Here is a 24,653-nt window from a genome sequence, read left to right as displayed (position 1 = left end):
AAAACAATTATTTATGTGTTATAATTATAAGATATATATACATATAGATACACGTAGACTTATCATTCTTGTACTACCACTATAAATAAATAAATAAATAAATAAATTAGGTTGTACTTTCCATTCTTAGATCACACACAAAAAACAAAAACACATTTCTTACACAAAGCCAAAAGAATAATTTATTTTTGTTCTTCAAAAAGTAATTTAAATAGACCTAGAAATGGGGTGCAAATCTTATGGTCAAAGACTGAAAAATGGAATGATCATGTTTCCTTGGCTTGAAGAAGGAGCATTCTATTGTGGGGGTCCTTAAATTAAAGTTTGAGAAACCCCAACACCATCATTTCCTCTTCTTTTGGACAAATAACTAATATACATGATTATTTTCATGAACCCTAGAAAGAAAAGGATTGAACATTTGGGGGTTGAAGGTCCAAATCTTTTTTGAGTCTCAAGACTTGTCAATTACAAAAGGGTCCAGTCTTTTGATGGTCAATTCAATTCTCAGCTGACCCACCCACTTTAAATTTCAATAAAAATCGAACTCCTCAGTTGTCGGGTCAGCCCCATCCCCATGTGGGTCAAGACTAGTATATTCCAGATTGGATTCGCATAACCCAACCGACTGATATATATATATATATATAAAAGTAAAGTTCTAGTACCTCTCATACATGTAACACATTTTTTTACCTAAGAATCAAAGACAAAAGGCACATGAAGAACAAATTTGTGCAGACCCGTGATGTCGTGACCCAAAGCAAACAATATCCTGGACGCACGTATTTAGGCTTGGATTTTTTCAATATGGTATTGGAGTAAAGTCTCGGTCCATTTGGATGTGACCTCTACCTGTCGACTTGTTGGGTCTTGCATAACCCAACCCACAAATGCTGAAAAGTGTCAAGACTATATCCCGCATCAGATTGGCATAATCCAATCGAATGGTACATAAGTAAGCCCTAGTATCTCACACACACGTTATGCATTTTCTGAGATTAAGAACCAATGATGACGGCTCATGCATTTTCTTAATAGACAAATCTATCTTTTTTTTTTAAAAGGGAGAAGGAGATTCAAACTCTGATCACAATGTAATACATACCATTCTTACCACTTCAATTAGTGGTTCGAATACTATTCTTACCACTTCAATTAATGGTTCGAGTGTAATAAAGAAATCTATCTACTGAAACGAATCCGTGAATTTTTTATTTTATTTTTAATAGACACAGTCCAAAGGAAGTAAGAACATAAATCTGCAGTTTTACAGGATATTTGTAGACGGTTTGTTGCAGAAAATTCAAAAATCGAGAGTGGGTGGTTATAGAAAATTCAATTCTCCAACAAAAGTAACTGAAATTGTAAGAACAATTAATGAAAACATATATATATATATATATATATTTTTTTTTTTTTTCAATAAATGGACTAATGGAGATCCACTGACTCCCCCAATTGATTCATCTCCATGCACATGCAGAGAGATCAGAGAGACAGCTCAGCCCCTCCTAACTTCAACGTAAAGAAAAATAAATTGACAATTTTGAAATTCACTTTTATTCCAAAAAACAAAAAGCCCATAATTTGAATTTACCACGTCTGTCTCCTATCTAGCATACCATATCTCTACTTCATCATCATCATTTCCTTCCTCTGTTAGGATGTTATTTAAAGTAAGATTTCTTTTCTTTTCTTTTTTACCTTCTACGTTTGCTACCTTCAATAAATAAATAAATAAATATATATATATATATATATGTGCACATACATTTCACACACCGACAAACATATCATCCTGATATAACAATCCCTCACCACAAAAAGCTTGCAAGTTCAAATCTCTTGCAAGTTAGGTTGATCGATCGATCGACTCCACGATGGTATTAGAGCGGAGCGAATTGAAGAAGAAGGTGTGCGTGATCGGAGCCGGACCGTCGGGACTAGTAGCGGCAAGGGAGCTGAGGAAGGAAGGTCATGTGGTGGTGGTTATGGAGCAAAACCATGATGTGGGTGGACAATGGTTATATGAGCCTAGTGTGGAAGGGGAGGACCCATTGGGGAATAACAAGTTTCTAAAGGTGCATAGTAGTATTTATGCCTCTTTGAGGCTAACATCGCCAAGGGAGATAATGGGATTCACTGATTTCCCATTTTTGGTCAAGAAAGGTAGGGATATGAGGAGGTTTCCAGGCCACAAGGAGTTGTGGTTTTACCTTAGGGATTTTTGTGATTGGTTTGGGTTGAGGGAGTTGATTAGGTTTAACACTAGGGTTGAGTATGTGGGTATGGTGGATTCTAGGGATTCTTGTGGAGATTTCAAATGGGTTGTTAGAAGTAAGTTGAAGGATGATAGTGAGGTGGTGGAAGAGGTGTTTGATGCTGTGGTTGTGGCCTCTGGTCATTATTCTCAACCCAGATTGCCCACAATTAGAGGTATAGCAATTTTCATCCGACATGCATATTTTTTGATTTTTCTAATGACTTTACATCTTTCATTAATCGAATTTTTTGGTATATATGTGTACATCGATCAAAATAGATGTACGCTGATCTTATTCCTGCATTGATCAATGAGAGATTGTTTCCGTGGTTTGAACCTGTAATGATACAAATTCTTTCTCTTTCCATTTTGTAAACTAATTTGTTTTATTAACGATGCAATATGCTTGTGATGCTACAAGGAATGGATTCATGGAAGAGGAAGCAAATGCACAGTCATATTTACAGGGTTCCAGAGCCATTTCGCAAAGAGGTAATTAATTAAATTGATATAGGATTTATACAAAATAAACAAAAGATGTGTGAAGTGTTGACGATTTGTATATATGTTTACTAGGTAGTTGTGATAATTGGGAATTCACTAAGTGGACAAGATATATCCATGGAGCTTGTGGAAGTGGCAAAGGAAGTACATCTTAGTGCCAAATCCCTTGGCATCTCTCAAGGTTTATCTAAAGTCATTTCCAAACATGACAACTTGCATCTTCATCCTCAGGTACTTGTTTATGCTCTATCAACTTCTTAATTTGTACAGTCTCTCCACATATTATGTCCCGACCCTGACCTCATTCAGTGCGGGAGTACGTCTTATACACAGGAGTTGCTTACCTTTGTTTACCATATGCAGGTAGAGTCTCTCCGAGAAGATGGACGGGTTGTTTTCGTTGATGGATCATGGGTTATTGCAGACACAATATTGTATTGCACAGGGTAAAGTACTATTATCAGAGCAAATAGTTTAAACAATTAATTAAGATTTTTCATTCTTATTTGTATCGGAGATTAGATCAAATGCTAGTTTTCTCTAAACATGTGAGAGTGAGTGCTAGAGACTCGTTGAGAAATGCATGGATTGGTAGCATTTTATCTTCTCATTAGGTTAAAATGAAACAACTGTGCAAGTCAGCAGCACTAGGGAATGTGAATGCAATAATTATAAAAAAAATTTAACGGAGAACGACATCATACAAATTTGTCATTTAAACATCCGATAAAGGTCTAAACTCGGGTTGTCAGGGGAGCAATTATACTCGACCCCGACAAATTAATAAATGATCATTTACTTTATTATTATTATTATTTTTTATTTTGTAATAATTGATTTAGTTATTATGTGTAGGTATTCGTATGGCTTCCCATTCCTTGACACCAAAGGAATAGTCGTTATTGATGATGACAGAGTGGGACCTTTGTATGAACACACCTTCCCTCCATCACTAGCTCCCTCTCTATCTTTTGTTGGCATACCCAAAAAGGTTCATAATACAATATAATATAATCGGACATATAATTATACTGTACTTATACTCAATATATATATATATATATATATATATATGAAATAATGTAACATTTTGAGATTGCTTGTGTGATATTACAGATCATAGGGTTCCCTTTCTTTGAATCACAAGCAAAATGGATTGCTCAACTGCTGTCTGGGAAGACAACATTGCCATCATGGGAGGAAATGATGCAATCCATCAAGCAATTTTACCAATCTAGGGATGATTCTCATGTTCCCAAGCACAATACTCACGATATTGCAGATTTCGAGGTAACTATAGCCAAAGAAATTATTTTCATGAATATAGTATTTAACTAGAGGTGTAAAGTGAACCAACCTGCCCCAAACGACCCATAGTTAGATTCGGAGGTTTCGTGAGAGAGTCAAGTTGTGAATCTCGAATCTCAAATCCCATGGCCCGACATGCTTAGGGTCCAAGGGCCGGGCTGACGGGTCTGACCTGATTTCAATGTTCCCAAACACAATACTCATGATATCGTAAATTTCGAGGTAACTATAACCAAAGAGATTATTTAATTTCACGAATTAGTATTTAACTAGAGGTGTAGAGTGAATCGGCCCTTCTCGGGACGACTTGCAGTTAGGCTCGGAGGTTTCGTGGGCGAATCGGCCCACGAATCTCAAATCCCATGGCCCAGCACGCTTAGGGTCCAAGGGCCGGGCTAACAGTTCAAATTTCTTTTTTAAAAGAAATTGAATTTTTGTCGTGAAAGTTTGAAACCTCAGTGTGTGAAACACATGTACCTAACTATTAAACCGCAACATCTTTTGTGATATCTATTCCCTTATTTAACAATTAAAATATTTTTTAAAATTGGAACGGCCCAGATAGGTCAGCCCGCAACGGGCCGGGTCTTGTGGGCTTGAAATCCCAGCCCAGCCCAGCCCATGAAGAGCTAGGTGCGCCCCAAACGGGCCTGATCATTTCTAGTTGACGGGCATCCGGCCCGTTTGACACCTCTATATTTAACGCTACATACGTATTACATGAAATTTATTCGAAACTGATGTGATCTTTCTTCTTTTTTTTGTTTTGGGTGGATGGTATATATATATATACACATACAGTATTGTGATATGTACGCAGACCATATAGGATTCCCACACTTGGAGGAATGGAGGAAAGAACTATGCATATCAGCCCTGGTGAATGCAGATGCCAACTTGGAGAGCTATCGCGATTCATATGATGATCAACAATTGCTTCAAGAAGCTCTTCAAAGCCCACATTTTACTCAACCAATCATGTAATTAATTAAAAGGGCTGCCTACCCTACCTATTCTCATCAATTCCAACTACATACATATATATATGCATCCATACCATACATGTGCGTGTATATATATATATATGTAAGCTAGAGACACAGAGGCATGTCTCTGCTTCCTATTCATAATTTGGCTACCTTTATTGTTATTATTATTATTATTATAAATAATTATGAATTTATTTTAAACAATTATATATGTATACATGTAAGCTAGAGACAAAGAGGCTTGGATTTTCTTGGCATGTTAGCGGCTTTATAGTTTATACACAATTGTCAAATTCACAGTAATGGTAACCGCGAACGATACCATGCAAATTTACCCTCTATACATTTGATATGGCCTAAACTCGAGCCGTCAGGCCTCTGAATACTAAAGTTTCTCACCTGATGACAAGATAAGTTGAGTCAAAACCTAATGCGAGGTCACAATGTAATTATTCCGCATGCGTACTTGTGGGGTGAATGAGTAGAAGTAACAAACCAAGGTCCATGGTTTTCTTTTTCCTATGGAGGTAACCGTGTGCCTTTGACACTAAACCTTGGGCGAGACTTTCATCTTGCACGTCTCCTAAGTGATAAAATAGAAAGAATTCATTTTCTTTCTTTTTTTAATTACCATCCTCGCATATGTATACGACAAATCCATTCATTTTTTTTTTAAAAAAAATGATTACTACTCCTGAATTTTTTAAAAGTGGTTGGTTGTGTGACTTGTGAAAAGACCAATTTTACTCAATCTTTTCGATCTTGGTTCCATAGGAGGAAAGATTAAAGCCTACGGAATGATTAAGAAATAGAACCATCTAATTTGATTCGTTCTCAAAAGCCATATACATTTGATCAACCAAGGTCTAATGTTAAGAACCACTAATCTATGTTCTATGTTCATACAATTAAAATCATTTAAGAAGAATACGAATATATATAAATATAACTAAAGCGGGGGGTTTTACCGGGTACAACCCTATTTTTTTTAAACGGGTGATGGAGATTTGAACCCTGATGATCAGGATGGTATACATCATTCTTAGCACTCTAACTAGTGGCTCGGGTGCGGGTACGACTATTTTTGCAATACAATGGGCCAGTTTGACAAAGGTTTTCTAGTAGTATTTATACTACTACTTACCATCCAAACAAGGTTTTCTGTACACATACTTCGAGACCATTTTTCTAGCATTTTATACTACTTTGAAAATGCTACAAAATGAAAGCATTTCACTAGTATTTTAGTAAACAAAGTCTATTTTGTCCCCATTATTTTGATTATACCCTCACCTACACTATTATCACCGAGACTGCACCTTTATTATAATACTACTCATTTAATAAATTAATTAGTTAATAAATTAACTGTTATTAAAACTTTAATTAATTTATAATTGATTAAGTATCTTTAATTTATTTTAATTCATTAAATTAATTTTTATGTTTGGATATAACTATATTTTTCTATTACAACTATTATGCATAATACCCCTGTACTTAATTTATCACAATATGCTACACAGAAAAAATGTTACTAGCAAAAGTTCAACCAAACACTATACATCATTCAAACAGCATATCTGATACTAAAATTGTCGAGCATTTCTGTTACCATCATTTCTATTGGCATATCTGCTACATTGAAAAAGCTTTACCAAACTGGGCCAATGATGGGTGCGTTTGGTAGACAATTTTAACAGTAGCATATATTATAGATAATAAATGGTTATAATAAATGATAACAAATATGGTGATTGAAATGTTAATAGTTGTTTGATTGTACTTTTACTGGTAGCATATATTGTGTTAAAATTGTTGTGTAAATTATGTGCAGGGGTATTATTATTTAATGAGTGTATTGAATATGACAAATTTATTTATTATAACAATAGTGAATATAAAAATATTAAAGTTAACTTTATAATTAATAATAATAAAAATATCAATAATTTATAATTCTAACAATTCGATTAACAAAAAAAATCAAAATGGTAATTGCAAATCGAAACTGGGTTAGCACCAACTGGTTTAAGTGTTGGACTTCGCACACAACTGGGTTAGCATCAACGTGTTCGAACTGGGGATGCTAAGCTACCGTTGTCGGACGTCGCTCACAATTGGATTAGCACCAACGTATTAAACGATTTTGTTGATATTATTTTTTCCTTAATTTACACAGATAGAAATGCAAGTATTTATACAAGGATGAGAAGAGAGTAACGGCTACTCTTTGACAGAGTAACGGCTACTCTCTGACAACTACTGACAGATCATAAGCCTTTTTACAGAGATCCGTTGAGACACGGAACTCGTTTGAAAACATGAAAGTATAAAACTAATTATAGACTTGAATGGGCCTCATACTAATGGACTTGAATTTGATTGAGATTTGGGCTGGGCTTTCTCCTTATTACCCTCCTTCAAGATGGTGGGTTCTCTTAACACACCAATCTTGGACCGTAGACTTGTAAACCGGGTTCGAAGTAGAGATTTTGTCAATAGGTCAGCCAGTTGATCAATGGTAGATATTTTCTGAACTTTTAAGGTGCCGTTGTTGACGAGGGAGCGGACAAAAGATAAATCGACGACGATATGCTTCATCCTGGAATGGAGAACGGGATTCAGACTAAGACTGGTTGCCCCTTGGTTATCACAGTAAAGTGTGGGAACAGTTGGAATAGGACAGTGCAATTCCTTAAGAAGATGTGTAAGCCATATAACTTCACAAGCAGTAGAAGCTAAGGAGCGGTACTCAGCTTCGGTGGAGGAGCGCGCGATCGCTCTCTGTTTTTGAGATTTCCATGAGATGAGAGAGGATCCGAGGAAAACGAGGTAGGCTGTGGTGGAAGAGTGATCATCAGGATGTCCGCCCCAATCGGAATCAGAGTAGGCATGTAAGGCAAGAGGGGATGACGGTTTGATGGTGATGCCCAGGTTGAAAGTTCCTTTGATGTAGCGTAGAAGTCTTTTGAGGAGAGTCCAGTGAAGATCAGTGGGTCGACTCATATATTGAGCTAATCTATTGACGGAGAATGAGATATCTGGCCTTGTGAGATTTAGATATTGTAGACTGCCAACAAGATGTCGATAGAGTGTGGGATCAGATAAGGGTTTTCCATCTGTGGATTTTGTCCGGAAGGGCACAGGTAAGGGAGTGTTGACGGCCTTGGCTCCTGTCATATCGGCACGTTCAAGCAAGTCCCTGATATATTTTTGTTGGGAGAGAAAAAGACCATTTGGAGTGTGAAGGACTTCCACGCCAAGAAAGTATGAAAGATCACCAAGGTCTTTAAGAGAGAATTTATCAGCGAGATCCTTAGTGACCCTGCAAAGTAGAGTTGTATCAGAAGCAGTAAGTATAAGATCGTCTACATAGACAAGTATATACATTGTATGATGAGAAGTATGTTTTATGAATAGAGAAGGATCTGCTCTTGAGTTAGTAAACCCCATTGCCGTCAGACATGAACTCAGAGCCAAATACCAGGCACGAGGAGCCTGTTTCAGCCCATAAATGGACTTGTGCAACTTGCACACATGATTGGGATGTAAGGGATCTTCAAAGCCGCGAGGTTGCTTCATGTAGACAGTTTCTTGTAGATGCCCATTGAGAAAGGCATTATTAATGTCAAGATGGTGAAGGGACCATCCACGGGAGGTAGCGATGGTAAGCACGGTTCTGATTGTGGCAGGTTTGATGACAGGACTAAAGGTGTTTGTGTAGTCCAAACCCGGTCTTTGAGCGAAGCCTTGAGCAACCAATCTCGCTTTGTAACGAGCAATGGTACCATCAGGATTTTGTTTGATTCTGTAAATCCATTTTGAACCAATAGGCTGGATGTCGGGATGAGGAGGAACTAATGACCAGGTATTATGTTGAAGAAGAGCTTGGTATTCGTGTTGCATGGCAGAGAACCAATGTGGTTGCTTAAGCGCTTGACGAACAGTCCTGGGTTCAATGGAATCAGGCATAGGATGGAGGGTGGTAAGATTCAAATTTTTGGGCTTGAATATTTTGTTCATGGATCTGGTGGTCATACGTAGGGGATGAGGGCCAGAGTCAGAAGCGATGGGAGGAGTGGCAGAAACAATAGGGGGTAGGGCTGGTTGTTGATGTGATGTAGAGTTGGTGGTATTCGCAGTAGTGGAAATGCTAGGGTTAGGGAGAGATACTGAAGGAGTTGGTGTGGAAGTAGTAGGTGTAGGTTGTGGGGTAGTTGCGGAACCAAGAATGATAGGCTCAGGGAGTGGGACGCTAGGAGTCTGGCAAGAAGGAGAAGGTGGAGGAGCTAAGACTATGAGTTGAGGGGCAGGGTGGGTGTTAGATGTAGGGACACAAGAAAAGGTGGATGATGGAGAGGCTATAGTGGAGTAAGGAAACACGTTTTCATGAAATAATACATGTCTGGATAAATAGACTCGGTTAGTAGTGGGGTCAAGACATTTATAGGAACTCTGAGAAGTGGAGTAACCTACAAGAATGCAAGGTTTCGATCGAGGTTCAAGCTTGTGTTGGGTATATGGTCTTAACCATGGAAAACAACAACAACCAAATACACGGAGTTTATGATAATTTGGAGTGGTGTGAAAAAGAAGTTGAAAAGGTGTGGCAGGAGAGGTGTTGACTAGAGGTAGTCGATTTATCAAGTAGGCTGCTGTCTGGAATGCATAGGACCAGAAACTGAAAGGTAGATGAGCTGTATGTAATAATGTCCTTGCTGTTTCAGCAAGGTGCCTATGCTTTCTTTCAGCCAGAGCCGTGTGTTGAGGGGTATATGGAGGAGTTTGGAACCAGCTGATGCCCATTTGGAGAAGATAACTCTTCATTTTAACATACTCTCCCCCATTGTCTGTATATAGAGAGCGAATTGAGCATTGAAACTGCTTCTCAACAAGACTTTTAAACTGAACAAAGACAGAGAAAACTTCAGATTTAGCACGCAAAGGAAAAAGCCAAGTATAACTAGTGAAATGATCCACGAAAATAACATAGTAAGAATATCCATCAATTGATTTTGTGGGAGATGGTCCCCATACATCACTATAAATCACATGTAGTGGAGCATTACTAATAATAGATGAAGTTCCAAAAGGCAACTTGTGCATTTTATTTATTGAACAAGAACGACATAAAGTAGGTGCAGTAGTGGGAGACACAATAATAGGTAAACTATTGCTTTTCAAAACAAGAGAAAGCATTTTAGATGAGGGATGGCCTAATCGGTGATGCCATCCTATGTGATCAGTTGAGGTTCTTTGAGGCGCGGAAGTAACGGAAGCAGCAAAACATGTACCAGCTTGAGGGTTAAAATGATAGAGTCCATTGCGGCAGCTACCGGACGCCATAACCTGTCCCGTACTGCGATCCTTAAGTAAACAATGGAAGGGAAAAAATTCAATAGAGATGTTGTTATGCTTAGTTAATTCATGGACAGAAATAAGATTCTTATGAATGGAAGGAACACATAACACATGTTTAATATGTAAAGGTCGTGTGTGTGTGTGGAATTTTGTGGTGCCTATATGTGAGATATGCAAACCTGTACCATCCCCGATTTGAACCTCATCAGTTCCATCATATTCAGAGTGAGTGGATAGATTTTGAGAAGTTGATGTCATATGATGGCTGGCTCCAGAGTCCAGTAGCCATGATTGTGGATGTTGAACAACATGAGGTGGTATAGAGGACTGTGCATAATTTGCAGCAGGAGCATTATAGTTGGAAGCTGATGGTTGGTGAGCATAAATTTTGAATTTTCTGCACTGATTTGCAGAGTGACCTGGGATATCACAAAGTTGACATGTAAGTCGGTGCTGGCCACGGCCACGGCCACCCCTGTGTGTTGGTGGACGAGAACCACGCCAAGGCTGATTACCACGATTACCCTGCCAGTTACGATTGTTACGTCCTGAATTGGAATTATTGATCCTTTGATGAAAATTGGCAGTAGCCAAGTTCTGAGATTGAGTTTGTTGGAGGCGAACCATGTAGCCTTCTTGTGCAACAAGCACATCTTGAAGTTCTTCAAAGGAGAAAGGAGTTTCTCGCGTACGGATAGAACCCACCATTCCAGAGTAATCTTCGGTGAGTCCATCCAAAATATATAAGGTTAAATCATCAGAAGAGATAGGTTTATCAATCAAGGCCAGTTCATCAGCTAGCCGTTTCACATCCTGCATATAGTCAGTGATGGATTTTTCACCCTTTTGACAGCGAGACAACTGAGATTTCAGTTGAAGAACGCGAGATCGCGAAGTATTGGCATAGAGTTGGTGGGCTTTCTGCCACACAGCTGCACTCGACTTAACATCGCCGATGAGAGGCAGTATGCTGCCATCAATGGAACCTACAAGGGCCAATAAAATAAATTGATCTTGACTGCTCCAGGTATGGTAAGCTTTGATTTCTTCTGGAGAGGAAGTAGATACAGGGGATGCAGGACAGGTATGTTTGCCATCTATGTATCCAACCAGATTATAGGCACGCAATAGAGACAAGATCTGTAATCTCCATGAAGGAAAATTGGTGGAGGTGAGTTTCAAGTGAATAGATGAGATGGCATGTACTGTGACAGAGGTGGAGTATTCTGGAACAGAAATAATAACAGCAGAGTTAGAAGAAGACGAAGAGGAAGAAGTAGCCATGGAGGTGAACTCGTTGGAGTGTACACTGCTCCGATACCATAAACGATTTTGTTGATATTATTTTTTCCTTAATTTACACAGATAGAAATGCAAGTATTTATACAAGGATGAGAAGAGAGTAACGGCTACTCTTTGACAGAGTAACGGCTACTCTCTGACAACTACTGACAGATCATAAGCCTTTTTACAGAGATCCGTTGAGACACGGAACTCATTTGAAAACATGAAAGTATAAAACTAATTATAGACTTGAATGGGCCTCATACTAATGGACTTGAATTTGATTGAGATTTGGGCTGGGCTTTCTCCTTATTACGTATTCCATCGGGAAGACTAAGAAGAGAAGTGAAGAGAATAAGAGGAAGAAGATGGGTACTAATGTCAGACTATATAAAAAGCAGGGTTATAAATGGAAATAAGAAACAAATATCCCCAAATTGTCTCAAAATGATTCAAAATGGACAATTTCATTTTGGACAATATAAATTGTGTCAAAATGGTCTTGGTTTTTGTGTCGAAAAAGAGATGTTTGGTTGTTTAAAACCATATATGATGCAACTACAATATATGGTGCACCAAGCACCAGATGTATATATAAGGGATAAGTATTACAGAAACCCTCTAAGTTATGAAAAAAGATCAATTCAGCCATCTATCTTTTTTTTCGTGTCAAATGAACCCCTCAACGTTAATTGATGGGTCAATCAAGTTCTTGAGTCACTATTCTATTAAAACGTTGCTGACGTGACTGTTAAGTGTTAAGGTGTAATTTTTTATTTTTAAATCAATTTCCACGTGTGTAAAAAACAAAAATCATTTATACAAAAATCCCTAATTTCTATCAGATCCAAAAGACTCCGTCGACGACCTCACTCCAATGATCAAATTGATCAAGCTAGTGGAAGTCATGATCCAACCGAACGATTTATCAACGTTGGTAGTCTCCAATACGACCCAAAGCAGCGCATCTGGAAAGAGCCCAACGAGATTCGACCCAATTTTTCTAACTTGAATCCCCAATTTCATTCTTGAATTAATCCGTATAGATTTATATGAACACTTTGTATAATAATGAATGTAATATACTGTTATGGGCCTAACTATACACTAGAAAACCGACTTATTAGTGATATGATTACCCAATCTTATAAATCACTCCACTTCACCACACTTGGGCGATGTGGGATGTATGACAAACCACCATGCTTCCGCGAGCCGACACCCATGTCGGCTGCACTCTACCGAGGCTTTCACCCTGCTAGCACCCTCAACAGGGTACAGGGTCAACAGCTAGCCCTTTACGCGACCCGACCCACGTAACGAGGCCCAAGTGTGGTTTGACTTCGATACCAATTGTCATGGGCCTAATTATACACTAAAAAACCGACTTACTCATGATAAGATTGCACAATCTTATAAAGCACTCCACTTCACCACACTTGGGCGATGTGGGATGTATGACATCTACAGCATGCACCAATTAAGCACAAACCTTTTTGGTCTTCCACCATTGATCTCTGCAACTTCGGCCCTCCATATGTGGACATGGCCGGCTTGCGTGGATACCAAATCGCGTCATGTGGACATGGCCGGCTCGCGTCCAGTCGAGCCCACGACTTCCCTTTCCCATTCCAATGTAACACTCACCGGACCTGGATACAAATCCCTGCACAAATCCCTAAACATTGAAGAAGGATGGGTTTGTTGGTGGTGGTGACATGGTGACGACGACTGGGTGTTGAAGAAGAAGAACGGTTTGAATTTTTTTTTTTTTTTTTAAATTTTTAAAATTCCATATCAGAGAATAAGCGTAATTTGTAATTTTTAGCAAATAACATACACGTAAGAAAGTTAAGTCCACATCAGCCATTTTTAACAGTAAATTGATGGAAGGGCAAACACGGATCATTTTTAGAAGTCGAAGGGTTGATTTGGCATGAAAAAAGCACGAGGGATCAATTGACCCTTTTTGGTAAAAGATGAACATTATTTGCACCCATTTTTTACTAAATGCACCTCACTCTAGCGTGTTTTCAAAGGATTAGTGGGATGTATTTAGTAAAAAATGGGGTGCAAATAATATTGATCTTCGTAAATTTATGGGTTTCTGTGATACTTATTCCTATATATAATACAAAACTTGCATTATCCCTATATATGATACAAAACTTGCACTCATATTCTTGTATTTCCTGGGGGAGACATATCAATAGTCGAAATAGGATCGCAATCCCGGGACTCACGAAGCACTCACAGGACAATACATGATGTTTCTTTGTCCTCACACATTGAAAACTAAAATGTTTCATTTTCATGGTCCTACATTCACCAATTAGTTTTTCACAAACTTTCGAAGAATCCAGGCTTTGCCGGCCTAGGATTAGCAACAATCCTAGCTTCTATCCATAGCAGCTGCTCCTCAAAACCTACACACCCATCTGGGGTTTCTTGTATTCTTGTGGTGTGGGTGCAGTCAGTGATAAGGTGATATCAAGTCAATGAATGTAAATGTGGAGACACCCTGGCCACACTTCACCTGACCCAACCCAACTCTTCAGAAGAAAAAAAACAAACAAACAATGTCCTCCACTTGCCCCCCAATAGTGTTTTTTTTTTTAAAAAACATGGAACCCACTCAGCTGTCCACTGGACAATTGACTGGTAAATTTCGACCCCGCAACCCCCATGGACTTGTTGAGTCCTGGATCGAGGCCTAGTACATAAGATAACGCAGGGTGACATTAGCACACATTGGACTGAGCAAGGGTTTATCTCGCAAATTGCAATTATGGAAACACCCATGTGACTTGAACTCACGACCTCTTATTTGTGCTAAGAGTTACCGCGATCAAGTTCACAATCTCAACCAACGACTTACCAGTTGTTGAATAGTGTTTTTTTGCTTGTCTATAAATTAGGACATTGTGATGCATATGCACCATTCACACCAAATTTAAGAAAAAGAGAGTGCAATTAATGGAGAATCCTAAGAATTGTTCAAGAACAGGCAAAGATGTTTCTCTTCAAGAACTAAAGGAACGACTTGCTGAGTTTGCTCAAGTTAGAAGATGGGATCAACACCACAGTCCCAGGAATCTTCTTCTAGCACTGGCAAGTCCTATATATATAAGTTTTTGTGTATGTATATATAATCTAATTCTATATAAATTGAGAACATAAAAGTTGAATTGGGTTTGTGGATGCAGGTGGGAGAGGTAGGGGAGCTATCAGAGATTTTTCAGTGGAAAGGAGAGGTTGAAAAAGGTTTACCAAACTGGAGTTGTGAAGATAAGGAGCATTTAGAGGAAGAGCTATCTGATGTTCTGCTATACCTTGTTCGTCTCGCGGACGTTTGTGGGTTGGATCTTGGACAAGCTGCACTCTCTAAGATAATCAAAAACTCTAAAAAATACCCAGTTAACTAATCTACAAGCCAACCGAGTAGCAGCCTTAATATGTTGTTGCCTTCTTTATATGTCAAATAAGATATCTGTTTCAGGGTCATGTAAGCAACCTTGTTCTTCTACATTGCTTATGCAAGCAGATTATGAATGAAGCGATAATCTCGTCCGAGAACTTCGGCATACACATCATCGCGCCATCCAACAAGTTTACTTATTGGGTCGAATAACAAAATAACTAATATTCACACATAATTACCTTTTAGGTTGGTCATAATCCAGTTTAATATGCAAAATGGACTAAAAGTACAAGTTTCTTTAAGCTTCTTTAATTTGAGTGTCTTGTAGAGTTGGTCTCCTAGAGTTCCCTCTAAAATTAAGCATATTGACTGAGGTAAAAAATTTCTAGTTCATCTTGCTGCATAACCTTGAGAGCTTAAGCATACTCTCTAGCTAAATGATTGAACCTTCAGAAATTGTAGTCAGTTTTGTTCACAGAAAGATAGTTGTCTTCATTTACTATAATTAGTGACCAAAACTATCTACAAGCCAAATTCAAGACACATATTAGAGAATACAATAACATATACTGAATTGTAAGTTTCCAGCTCTGCCTCAATAAGTTTTTGTGCAATGTATTCAACCTAATTCATGGTACTAACTACTGGCCTACTACTACCTGGCAGTTATAAGCATTCGCTTTACGATCAAATTCTTGAAGCTTGTAGATTGTTCTGATGTTTCTTACCATTCACATGCTGCTCATAAGAGTAGGAATTCATGCAGGGCACTCGACAGACATCGCACCATAGTTGCTGGTTTGCTGGGTTAACCTCACCATCATCTTTACTATTGAGTAATAACTCTCCAAGTTTGGCTTCATGTTTCTTACCATTGACATGCTGCTCATAGTTATATGAATCCATGCAGTAGACCTGGCAAATCTTGCAAAATAAATTACCTGCTTTGTTTTGAAGCACCTGTTCGGCACGGAATTGCTGCCCCTGCTCAATGCCAATTCTTTGAGTTTGTTGCTTCAGTTCTGAAAACCTAGGACCTGCACTTAAATTTCGCATTGTACTTGTGCTTGGAGTTGGACATGGTCGTGAACTTGATGATGCTTCCTATAAAACAGATAATATAACCCACATATATTTTTAAGATTAAATATATACTTCATGAGTGGCATAAGCTTCTCACTTCAACAAACAATCAAAAACAAAGAAACAGGAATTAGGAGAAAATGTTTTATAAATTATATGAGTAGTTTCATAACATTTCATCAGTCGGACTCCATGTCATTGATTAATTGCATTTAATGTAGTCATTTGAAGTTTTGATCCAATAGAAGATGTAAGAAATAACAAAAACAAATATCATTAGCTTGCAGGACGTCAATCAAAAGCTGGCCTAACCCTTTCCACATGAATGGATTGTTACATCACATCTGGCCGAGGCACCAATAATTCAAGTAAAAAGTATCTCCATAGGGAAGGGATTCAAACCCCAACAACTAGCCTGTACCACAAAGTAATGAAGAAACAACTTATGGTGACAATTAATTAAAGCATTGATCATCACAAGGTCAACTACTTTCCTAATCTTCTTTTTCTTGAGCCAAGTCATAGTTAGCATGGAATCAGCAAGCCTCTTCACAAAAGATAGACATGTTTAATTGACAATAAGTAACCACTAGTCATCACAAATGTTGCAATTTTTCTGTGCTACAGGGAGGTTTTCACTGCATATTCTAGTTAATCAAACTCAGTGGAAATCTTCACATTCTCAAAATCTTAGTAGAAGCTCTTTATCAGAGAGTTGAGAGGCTCACCTGCAACGGCATGAGGTTTTTCCCAAAGTTGGCATCTTGTAGCAACTCAGCAACCTTTCTCCGATATGCCAGCTCTCTTTGAATAGCAAGCTCTGGGGACATTATATACTTTCTACTTTCATCAGCCATTCCCTTGGTAATAAATTCCTACACAACTCCACTTATTAGTTGCATTTCTAAGATACCCAGACCGAAAAACAGATCCTTGTTTAACATGAAACGTTGCTATTAGAAATGATAATGATCAGAGTAAACAAAATAAAGATGAAAGATTATACTGGGTATGCGCACTGATTACTCATTACTGGATCCACCAAAACATGGATCCACTCATACAACAAAGAATGACATATTCACATTGATTCTCATAACCAGGTTCATCAAAATATCCATTCAATCATAATCAAACAATAGCCACTTCAGACTGTTGTATTAGTTGTTTATTTCAAATATGAAACATACCCTCTGTTTAACATGTCAGGGGCTACCACTATAGCTCTAATTTGGTTTGAATTGACAAAAAACCCTAATATAATAAATCAAATTGTTAAAATGAAGAGAATCAAAAAAGAAAGTAGTCTTTGTTTCTTCCAAAAGCTCTCACAGGCTTTGATCCACAACCATTAAAACTGACCATCCAAAAGCATTTTGTCAAGACTAACTAACCACCAAAAGAAAATAGATAACATATATAAGTGAAATTTACTTTTAGGTTTATAAAAACAAGATCTGGGAAGCACGGACACTTGCATTGATAGCCAATGCAAGTGTCCGACACTTGCCGGACACGTGTCACCGTGTCTTGCAATTCCTTTTTTATTTAATATTTAAAAATTATTGTGGGACACGCAATGCAGGTGTGTCCGACACTTCAAAACAAAAATATTCAACTTTAAATGATCAATTTTAAACCCTATTAAAAATAAACAATGACCACTCCTAATCCTTTTAAATCGTCAATTTTTTATGATTGAAGGATGGAGAATATCGAAGAAAATCCAATTGAAAATTTAGATGTATGAAATTAATCATTATTTTTGGATCTTATGATTATTATGATGTTATAGTATTTTGATTTAATGATTTATAATTGGATATTTATATGAATTAAATTTAAAAATATATTTATTAAATATTTATTTGCTGTGTCCTTAACGTGTTGTATCCTTACAATTTTGAGAATTGCCGTGTCGGCGTATCTGTACAGTGTCGTGTCCATTGACAAAAAACCCTAATATAATAAATCAAATTGTTAAAATGAAGAGAATCAAAAAAGAAAGTAGTCTTTGTTTCTTCCAAAAGCTCTCACAGGCTTTGATCCACAACCATTAAAACTGACCATCCAAAAGCATTTTGTCGAGACTAACTAACCACCAAAAGAAAATAGATAACATATATAAGTGAAATTTACTTTTAGGTTTATAAAAACAAGATCTGGGAAGCACGGACACTTGCATTGATAGCCAATGCAAGTGTCGGCCACGTGTCACCGTGTCTTGCAATTTCTTTTTTATTTAATAGTTAAAAATTATTATCGGACACGCAGTGCAGGCGTGTCCGACACTTCAAAACAAAAATATTCAACTTTAAATGATCAATTTTAAACCTTAATAAAAATAGATAATGACCACTCCTAACCCTTTTAAATGGTCAATTTTTGATGATCGAAGGATGGAGAATATCGAAGAAAATTCAATTGAAGATTTAGATGCATGAAATTAATAATTATTTTTGGATCTTATGATTATTATGATGTTATAGTATTTTGATTTAATGATTTATAATTGGATATTTATATGAATTAAATTTAAAAATATATTTATTAAATATTTATTTGCCGTGTCCTCAACGTGTTGTATCCTTATAATCTTGAGAATTTCCATGTCGACGTATATGTGCAGTGTCGTGTCCGTGCTTCACATAACAAGATCTTTCTTTTTTGTGGCATACCCTCTGTCAAAAGAACCCAAATTTAATTCCTCAAAACATCCTGACAGAGTTTTAGAATGATCAAGCAAAACAGAAGGGCGTAAAATCTGAAATCTAGCCAGAGTGAAAACAGAAAAATCAACAAACAAAATGTAGAAAATTTGTAACTGCCAAACAAGTATTCCCTTACCCAGAGAGTGAAAAAGGAGGAGGTCTGGTTTTCAGTGTATATGGATTCCCTAGTGAACCATTTTGGCGGAGAAGAATAGGAAGAACGAACGCTTCAGACTCCGGACAAACCCGTTTGTGTGTGGTTTTTTTGGTTTGGGGTTTGCAGTTTTCAGGGTTAAAAATAGACGACAATGAACTAATGAAGGACATAAGGGGTGTTTTCGTAAATTGGTTGCATGACGGTACAACCGTACAATGGGTGCTACTACTACTACTACAGCAGGTTATCAAGCGGGAAGGTATGTGTTGAATGGGCTCAAAGTTGGGCCTCAAATATATGGCTAAAAGCCTAGTACAGAAAATTGGGCTGGGCCTGAAGAGAAGTAGCAAGATTATCACATGGGCCTAAAGTTTGGCCTCGAAGTAGCAACTAGCTAGCAAGCTTGCCTCAAAACTTTGGGATGCAAATCCCTAAACGAGTCGACGTCGTTCCATTCCAGTTTTTCAGGGGAGTAGAGAGCGTCTGTAAACAGTGGACCAGCAGTCGGTGGCTGGCAAGCTCGCTCCTTCGACTATGGTTTGGTTTAAACAACTTCTGCGTTTTTCTTGTAATTACGGTTCTTCCTCAATCGTATCTGTATGCGAAACACATTGTATCAATATTTGTTTGGATAAGCATCAGGGTTTGGATAATATTATGAGAGTGGGCAGAGAAGTGAGCATATATGGCACAGAGTAAGGGTGAGTGCATGGCTGCATGGAAAATGCATATGCAGCTTCTGGGTCGTAATTAGTTGGAAGCTAAATGGTGTTGTATATTGCTGTTCTTGATTATTGGTATTATTGGTGGAGAGGTAATGATGGAGTCTGATCATGAGTTGGTGCATTGGAGCTGATTAATTGTTTGATCTTGTGAGGATGTGGGATTTCCATGGGGAGGCAAAAGTCATCTAGAAGAGCTCTTTTGGTGAATTTTAGGGACATTTATGGTGGCTGATTAATCGACGCCTCGATTTTTTTTTTTTGGGCAGCTTTAAGCTTTGTTTTTGCATCTGGGTTTGTTCTTGTTTCTTTTTGTTTAGTGGATAATGCAGTTTGCTAAGGATTTGGGGGCAACGGCAGCTCAGAAGTTTGCCAGAAAATGGCATAAAGATGTAAGCTTTTAGTTTACAAAATTCAGATTGTGATTTCAATCCAGCGCTTTCCTGCTTCAATAATTGTTTAAAAGAGTTCAAAAACTGCTCCTCTTCAAATTGTTTAGGGAACTGTGCTTGTGCTTGTGCTGGGATGAGATATGATTTGAGCATCAGAGGGATTGCTGAGGCTAGCAGCAGAAGAGAATCTTCTGTCAATTTTTCAAAGACGAACTGTTCAAAACAATGTCCACAGAGTTAGATTTAGTACGTTACTGCTTAGTCTGCTTCAAAAGAGATGTTCCTCATCCGAAATTGAAAACGTTAACTTGCCTGGTGGATGGAAGACCGATATCAACCATAGCGAACTAGTCAATGGCGATGCATCAGTTAAATATGCCACAACTGTTGGGGAATGCCAGACTCATTGTAAGCAACTTCAAAGAGGATTTTCAAGGACTTTTTGATAACAAGTTCAGATCCATGTAGATACTCATCTCATGGAACTTGGGTTGTATTAAAAACTTTAGCTGGTGATATCAGGAGAATTTACACTTGATGGATCAGAGGAGCAATAGTATTTTCTCTGAAGGTACAGGCGTACGGCCACAGTTAAGGTTTATTGGAAGTTCTCCTGAAAAAAATGCGGAAGCTGTTCCTAGTAAACATAGTTAAGGGTTATTGGAGGTATACTCCTTTTGGCCTTCGTGTGGATGATGGTGCTGGAAAACGTACGTGTTGAGATGTTAAGCACCCTGTAAATGACGTTGATAGGAAATGACGTTGATAGGAGTAATTGTTCTCTTCTCAGATCGTCTCTGTTGCAAGGTATTTCAGGGGCCACTCCTATGAAACTTGTTATGGCAGCTGCTATGTCATTTCGCTTGGTCATAAGTTTGATCATCATCCGGAACTATTGAAGGCATCGTACATGGAATTTTCCATGTGTTAGTCTGGCACAAGTGATTTGTAGGGTAGGCTATTTACACAGCTTCATGAGTTTACCTAATGCATTCCGGGAAGGTTATGACTGCGAGTTCCCTGTAGAAAGAAAGTAGTTTCCACATATATTAGTTACAATGTAATTTTCAGCCTCTTGAACTTTATTATTATTTTTTCTTTCACTTCCTTTGTTAGAGAGAGTGCTGATGCATACTCCTTCTAGACTTGTGTGAATATTGGTGTAGGAGCAGGAAAACGTATTTGGTGATCAGTTGCTAAGCACCCGAGAAACGGCTGTGGACAATCCATATGCGTATTGTCTCGATAAAAACATATACGAATCTCCAGTAATTGTTCTCTTCTTAGAGCGTCTTTGTTGCAGAGAATTTGTGGAGATACCCCTATCGAATTTCTTATCGCATTTGCTATGTCATTTCGGTCATAAATTGTATCATTCTGTGCAACAATGGAAGGCACTGTTTCAGAAGGGGAAACTATCATTGAGATATCAGTTAATTTATACATATATATATCAGATTCTTCACAAAGAACACAGTTCTAAAGCATGTTTTTACCACTGTTGCGAAGGATTTCTAGGAAATTATGAAGCTTTACGTAGTTTAATGCGGTCTTGAAGAATAATATTGGTCGATCAGGGTATGCAAAGCACATTCCATGTTTCTGCCATTCGTTTCGCCAGAATTTGAGGTTTTGGAGTGCTTTAGTGTACTTTATGATATTTGGCCAATATGTTGTCATATCTGATAGAATTGAAGCTGAAGCTAATAATGTTGTCTGCTCGCACCAAATTGATCAGACAAACAAAAGAAGTTGATTACATACATTAGGAAGAACAAGAACAAGAACAAAACTCACATATATATATATAAAATTCACCATAAAGTATATATAAGTATATATTATGTATTATACACACACAAACACATTATATATATATATATATATACTCACTGTGATGGCATCTGACGGTGGGGGTTGGATGGTGTTGCATCCACTTTTATTAAAAGCAGGCACCGGAGTATCAGGATTGTACTGTGGCCAAACACCATGAATCGTAAAATACGTTAAGATTGGCATTTGACAAACGACACCGATATGATTGCAGTATGATTCTGGCCATTGAAGGGAAATCTTGTAGAAATCAAATCGACCTTGACCTGGTGTTTTGGCACTCGTGTTAGACGCAATAACGCTTTTCACAATCACAAGAATGAAGATGATTTTTATGTTTCTAGCTGAACATTGCCTCCCCATTAAAAAGCTTGAAGCTCACACAAATGCTAGCCAGTGTATTGTATTGATTGTGGGTTCTTATAAAAACTCCTCAACTGTAAACACTTTTTGATTAAATCATCAAGAACTTTGTAGTCATCGACATGTCTGTCCATTAATGGAGATTCATCACAGGGACAACAAACAATAATATGTCAATAGGTATTAAAATATAAGAGAATGCTAACCTCGCGGTTGGTAATGTGAGGACGGCGCCTGCGGATCCCAAAGTAGGTTTATGGTTTATTATAAGAATTTAGCATACAAGGGTGGATTCCTAAAGCCTAGTTTGTCTTTGAAGATAAGTTAACATTTTAATATTTTATACATATATTTTTTTATATTTGATATATGTTCAGAGGCCCCACTTAATAATATATATATAAACAACATGTTCATATTACACCCGAGCCACTAGTTAGAATGATAAAGATGATATGTATCACCTTGGAGATTAGGGTTCAAATCTCCTTCCACCATTTCAAAAAAAAAAAACACATGTTCCTATTGAGGTCCTAACATATCAGTTAGGATAGAGTCTTTTGTTTAGCTGACATGCTTGCGAGAATTTGTAGTTTTTTTTTTATTTTTTTATATTCGACCTTTATATTGTCATATCCTATAAAATTGGAGCAAAGGATTAGGTATTAAAATTTAAGAGAACGCTAGCCTGGCGGTTGGTAATGTGAGGCCGATGTCTGCGGATCCTAAAGTAGGTTTGTCGTTTCTTATAAGATTTTTCCATATAAGGGTGGATCCTAACTAGATTTATCGTTTATTATAAAAGTTTAGCATATAGGTGGATTCCTATACCCTAGTTTGTTGTTGCAGATATGTAGTTAGATTCCTATGTCATCTTATGCATAGAACTTTTGATTTGTTTAGCTGACATGCGTGGTTGGCAAACATATTTCATGTTTCTTCCATTTGTGTCACAAGAATTTCTAGTTTTTTTTTTATTGGACCAATAAATTGTCATATCTGATAAAGCTGGAGCTAAGAATGTTCTCTTTTGTTTAACTAACATGCTTGCGAGGATTAGTAGTTTTTTTTAAAAACATTCAACCGTTATATTATCATATCCGATAAAACTGGAGCAAAGGATTACGTATTAAAATATAAGAGAATGCTAGCCTGGCGATTAATAATGTGAGGCTAGCGTTTGTAGATCCTAAAGTAGGTTTGTCGTTTCTTATAATATTTATATAAGGGTGGATCCTAAACAAGGTTTATCGTTTATTATAAGAGTTTAGCATATAGGTCGAATCCTATACTCTAGTTTGTGGTTGCAAATGAGGATTTAGATTCCTATGTAATCTTATGCATAGAATTTTTGATTTGTTTAGCTGACATGCGTGGTTGGCAACCATATTCCATGTTTGCCAACCATATTCCATGTTTCTTCCATTTGTGTCGCGAGAATTTGTAGTTTTTGTATTTGTTTTGTTTATATTGGACCCATATATAGTCATATCCAATAAAGCGGAGCTAAGAATGTTGTCTTCTAGCACCAAATCAGACAAATAGAACCAGGGCTAAGAATGTTGTTTGCTGGAAATTGGGACGGAAGGCCTAACGTGGTCCACTGTTTAAAGTAGAGGGGCTTCTTTGACACGAAAAAAATTAAAGGGCTCAGTTGACCCATTTTAAAAAGTAGAGGGACTTTATCAATTCTGACCCTTCTATTTCCCTTGAATCTCACTTACGACTACAAGCCTTTTGTATGGCTCCTCTCTCGTCTCCATTAGGTTTTGAATATTTTTTTTAAAAAAATTTCTTATGTCTTTTATTTTCTTCACACATCTGGTCCTCCACCACATGTCGAAGCATTTGCTCAAATTATGAAGTTCATTTCTTTTAACTAGATTTCCTATCTTTCCAATGGTATATTGGTATATGGCCCGACACAAAGTTATTCCATGTAACTTTTGGTGCTCTTCGGAAGTGGACTGACTAGAACTAATGTTTTAAAAATCGGATTTGGAATCATGTTGATTAGGTCAATGGCAACAAACCCAACGGGTTTGACTGATTGACCGGTTTAATTTAATTAATTTAAGATTGTGAAAATTCATAATAATTTATAAAAAATCTGTAAATTATCAGAAAAATACAAGAAAAATTAGAAATATACTATAAATTAAAATCCATTCAAATAAAAAGTAATAAACATAATAATAACCTTCTCAATCTCAAATTAAACACATTATTACCAAACTCAATCTCAAATTAACAAAT

General features: G+C 37.4%; 3 protein-coding genes across 3 annotated transcripts; 2 read left to right on the top strand and 1 right to left on the bottom strand.

The window, feature by feature from the left end:
* The first annotated feature begins 1,799 nt into the window (after positions 1–1,799).
* Positions 1,800–5,300, top strand: LOC119986759 (flavin-containing monooxygenase FMO GS-OX-like 9). The gene is made up of 7 exons (XM_038831437.1): positions 1,800–2,439; positions 2,688–2,758; positions 2,843–3,001; positions 3,134–3,216; positions 3,626–3,761; positions 3,887–4,060; positions 4,880–5,300. The coding sequence occupies exons 1-7, from the start codon at positions 1,884–1,886 to the stop codon at positions 5,060–5,062; spliced, it is 1,362 nt and encodes a 453-aa protein (XP_038687365.1). The 5' UTR covers positions 1,800–1,883; the 3' UTR covers positions 5,063–5,300.
* A 9,372-nt stretch (positions 5,301–14,672) lies between these two features.
* Positions 14,673–15,303, top strand: LOC119987546 (dCTP pyrophosphatase 1-like). The gene is made up of 2 exons (XM_038832481.1): positions 14,673–14,826; positions 14,922–15,303. Exons 1-2 carry the CDS (start codon positions 14,692–14,694, stop codon positions 15,138–15,140), a joined length of 354 nt encoding a protein of 117 aa, XP_038688409.1. The 5' UTR covers positions 14,673–14,691; the 3' UTR covers positions 15,141–15,303.
* Positions 15,304–15,689: 386 nt separating this feature from the next.
* Positions 15,690–17,284, bottom strand: LOC119986522 (zinc finger protein 346-like). Its single transcript, XM_038831109.1, has 3 exons — positions 17,226–17,284; positions 16,948–17,094; positions 15,690–16,240 (listed from the first exon to the last, which is right to left on the bottom strand). Exons 1-3 carry the CDS (start codon positions 17,247–17,249, stop codon positions 15,824–15,826), a joined length of 588 nt encoding a protein of 195 aa, XP_038687037.1. The 5' UTR covers positions 17,250–17,284; the 3' UTR covers positions 15,690–15,823.
* Positions 17,285–24,653: the final 7,369 nt, after the last annotated feature.

The sequence above is a fragment of the Tripterygium wilfordii genome, chromosome 20 (assembly GCF_013401445.1).
Source record: "Tripterygium wilfordii isolate XIE 37 chromosome 20, ASM1340144v1, whole genome shotgun sequence".
In the NCBI taxonomy this organism is placed as follows: domain Eukaryota; kingdom Viridiplantae; phylum Streptophyta; class Magnoliopsida; order Celastrales; family Celastraceae; genus Tripterygium; species Tripterygium wilfordii.
The sequence above is the reverse complement of the archived record's forward strand: the minus strand, read 5'-3'. Positions and strand labels throughout refer to the sequence as shown.

Bases quoted from the DNA above. Each gene is read 5' to 3' on its own strand.
- LOC119987546 (XM_038832481.1), top strand. From the start codon at position 14,692: ATGGAGAATCCTAAGAATTGTTCAAGAACAGGCAAAGATGTTTCTCTT. The intron at 14,827-14,921 runs GCAAGTCCTATA...TTGTGGATGCAG, and splicing joins GGAATCTTCTTCTAGCACTG to GTGGGAGAGGTAGGGGAGCT.
- LOC119986522 (XM_038831109.1), bottom strand. From the start codon at position 17,249: ATGAGTAATCAGTGCGCATACCCA. The intron at 17,095-17,225 runs GTATAATCTTTC...GGAGTTGTGTAG, and splicing joins GTAATCAGTGCGCATACCCA to GAATTTATTACCAAGGGAAT. The intron at 16,241-16,947 runs GTGAGCCTCTCA...TCTGTTTTATAG, and splicing joins AAAACCTCATGCCGTTGCAG to GAAGCATCATCAAGTTCACG.
- LOC119986759 (XM_038831437.1), top strand. From the start codon at position 1,884: ATGGTATTAGAGCGGAGCGAATTGAAGAAGAAGGTGTGCGTGATCGGA. The intron at 3,002-3,133 runs GTACTTGTTTAT...TACCATATGCAG, and splicing joins ACTTGCATCTTCATCCTCAG to GTAGAGTCTCTCCGAGAAGA. The intron at 3,762-3,886 runs GTTCATAATACA...GTGATATTACAG, and splicing joins TTGTTGGCATACCCAAAAAG to ATCATAGGGTTCCCTTTCTT.